The 3,032-nt window shown below is 53.0% G+C and overlaps 1 protein-coding gene across 4 annotated transcripts in view; it reads left to right on the top strand.

Annotated features, from left to right (window-relative positions):
- Positions 1-3,032, top strand: part of LOC109287213 (uncharacterized protein C7orf62 homolog) — a 30,334-nt gene that overhangs the window by 19,732 nt on the left and 7,570 nt on the right. For all 4 annotated transcript variants that reach the window (XM_019502187.1, XM_019502181.1, XM_019502191.1 and 1 more), the window contains exons 4-6: positions 546-610; positions 1,365-1,569; positions 1,879-2,035. In XM_019502187.1, the coding sequence (XP_019357732.1) occupies positions 546-610; positions 1,365-1,569; positions 1,879-2,035 (427 nt within the window). The remainder of the gene's footprint in view (positions 1-545; positions 611-1,364; positions 1,570-1,878; positions 2,036-3,032) is intronic.

Consider the following 3,032-nt stretch of genomic DNA (forward strand, 5'->3'; position numbering starts at 1 on the left):
GGGGGGGCTTGCACGTTGTGACATGGGGCGGTGGGTGGCAGTAGTGGCCACCACATGCAAGCTTCCCCCCATTTCTGGCCAGGCAGTGGCACCTGTGCAGGTCTCAGAGGGCAGCTACTGCCTCCCCCCCAGCCCCTGCTCTCTCCGGCCCTGCTCCTGGGAGGCGGTGGCACAGGGTGGTGACCCTGGGATCTAAGGCCCTATCCTACACCCTCAGGGCTCTTCTCCATTCCCTGCCCAGTCCCAGCCCGAGTCCTTCACACGTACCTCCACCCATTCCCCCCATGGCCCCTTCCTCAGGAATCTGAAAAGGCCGGGACCATCCCTTTTGGAGCTGGTCTCTGTGCCATGATGGCCTGAAATCCTTCCCCCCAGGTCTGGTGGTAGCTGGTGGAAGGGTCAGCCAGAGCTTGGGGACCTTTGCTGGAGCCATCCACAGCAAAGCCAAGGCTCACAGCCCTGGGCTCTGAGGGAGCGTTCTTGGTGTTGCACGATGGGTCCAACAGGACCAGGTGTGTTTGAGACACTAACAAGTTCTCTTTTAGTCCTCCAGTGACATGCTTTATTCCATCCTGCGGGACCTCAGAGACATGCACCAGCATGGGCAGAGGTGAGGTCTCTTCAGCCATTAGCCTGAGGGTCTTCAAATGCCCCTTGGGAGTGAGGGGCAAGGATGATCTCGCTTGGGTTGTTAGTGGGGACTGACCCTGGGACACCCCTGACTTAGAGGAATGGATCCTGCAGCTAGGGACACACTGGTTCAGGTTTAGGGCAGCAATACTGGGCATGCCCAAACCAGCTGGGGAGCAGGTCTCAGCAATGATCTGCTGGGCCTGCAGGTTTCCGGCTGAGAGCTTGCTGCACACAGGAGCTCTCTGATGTCCTCTGTAGTTAAAACGAGGAAGAAAAGCACCTTTCTCCTGCCAGGGTGATGAGGTGGCTGAGCTCTTTGGTTCCCTGATAGATCACAAGAGGATGAGGAGGAGTCCTGACTAAAACCAGCTGCTGAATATTGCTGGCATTGGAGCTGACTGAAAGATGTTTTTTCTGCACACAAAATTCTAATGGAAACTAAACCCCCTCATTTTTCATGGCAAAACTCAATATTTTGGACAGAATCAAAGGAACCCTAAATGTAGGTACCTAAGCAATATTGGCACATTAAAAACAGGGTACCTCCATCTACCCTGGAGGGCAGGCTAAGGGCTGGGCAAATAGCCACAACAGCATCATTTGCATGGTGCCAAGTTTGCATGTCGGCAAAGCCAGCTGGTAGAGCGTGCTCCTTCCTTGTTCCCAATAGAAGTGGGAAATGTGCCCTCTCCGTGCCTGCTTTTGAGTTCTTCTCTCCCAACCTGTCCCAGGGCCCTCATCCTAGATCCCAAGATCCTGGTGGTGTCCCACAATATCCCCTCCAGGCTCTTTCAACAGTGGAATTACAAGGTGCTGAATGTACCGGGAAGGCACCTGGGCTATGACACGTCCCGTGAAGAGCCTCTTGAGACCATCATTAGTGAATGCGTGGCAATGCTACTAAAACTGGGCATGCACCTGTGGAAATACCCCAAGGTAAGTGACGGGCCATGAGACATAGCTCATTCAGTGTAGGGGCACTCTCTGGACCCCTCTTTAGCCAAGTTCTTGGGACACCCCAAATCCAAGAATTGCTGTCCCTGGGCTGACTGGATCTCACTGACTGGTTCTGGTGCTTACAATTTCAGTGTCAGCTGCATGGCAGCCCCCATTCTCAGCAGCGGACTGTGTCAGGGCTGGTGGTAGAGTCATCAGCTATCCTGAAGGGGTAGCAGAAGCAGTCTTTATCATGTTTATGGCTTGGATTGAGTGACTGAAAGCTTTCCTGACTCTTCTGATTTTCAGAGCCCCCAGAACCTCCCTGATGGGGTTCTGCAGAAGGTCCCTGGCTTGATAATTCCCCAGGACACCATCTGTCACCTCCTAGAGTGCAGAGATCTCCTGAGCCCTGACCAGTTCCTGCAGGCCTATGACTCCCCCTTAAACATCCTCATGGACTCAGGTATGTTCCTGCCAGCAGTACTCTGTGCAAACAGTGTTGGGCTGCACAGGGTTGTGCCTGAGGTCTCCAAGCCCCTGGGGCCTCTAGACTCTGACAGCTCCACGGTGACAGAAGCCAGTCTGAATGGGCTTGATACATCCAGAACCACAGACCTTCCCCAGGCTCAACCTTTTCTGTGGGGCTTCCTAAAGCCACACAAAAAAACCCGTGCCCTTTTCCAAGGTTGTTCTCACTGTCCCTGTATGATAGTTGCAGAAAAGATATGCTGGTGCCAGATTTGGAGCACAGAAAATGTTTGCACGGCCATGTCACCCCCATCCACTAGTGCCATTTTCAGAACATTGGCCCGCTGGGATGTTTTCTGTGCATGGTATCTCATGCCTAAAGCCAAGCTGGTCTTAGTTCTGCTTCAAACTCTGTGCTAGCTGAACAGGAACTCTCCTTCCTCCTGTGGAGAGTTGTGGGGGCTGGTGGTTGTACAACCACTGCTTGTGCCGTGTTCCTTCTGTGCTTGAGGCTTGGGGTCTGGGTCACTGCTTCAGCATGACCTGGGGCATGGCCTATAAAAAAAGTAAAAAAAAAATACCCTTTGCCTTTGAAACTACAAACTTTCCTCTAGCGCAGAAAATGTGCAGTGGAGACCCCTCCTGCTCAGACCCCTCCTGCCTCTGCATGCAGGGTGCAGCTGAGGCGCAGAGACTAAACTGGTCCAGCCCATCCCTGATAGAGAGGCCCTCTAAGAGTGGACACAGCCATTGCCTTTGTGTCACTAACAATGTTTACGGTGGCACAGAGGAAAAGCAAAAAAATGTGTGTGCCCTTTGTCACGCCATCACTGCCTTTGTGATCACAGCAAAAAGTAGTAATAAATTGTGCTGCTTTTTTTTGCAATGGATGTCTATTTGCTCAGCTACCCTGGGCAGGTGCTCCTGGGGCTTGTAAAGTCTGGTCCTACAGGACCCAGGAATTCCTTTGCAGAATCAAACCTGCCCCCCCC

Source organism: Gavialis gangeticus, unplaced genomic scaffold, assembly GCF_001723915.1.
Source record: "Gavialis gangeticus isolate Ggan-Ray unplaced genomic scaffold, GavGan_comp1, whole genome shotgun sequence".
NCBI lineage: Eukaryota > Metazoa > Chordata > Crocodylia > Gavialidae > Gavialis > Gavialis gangeticus.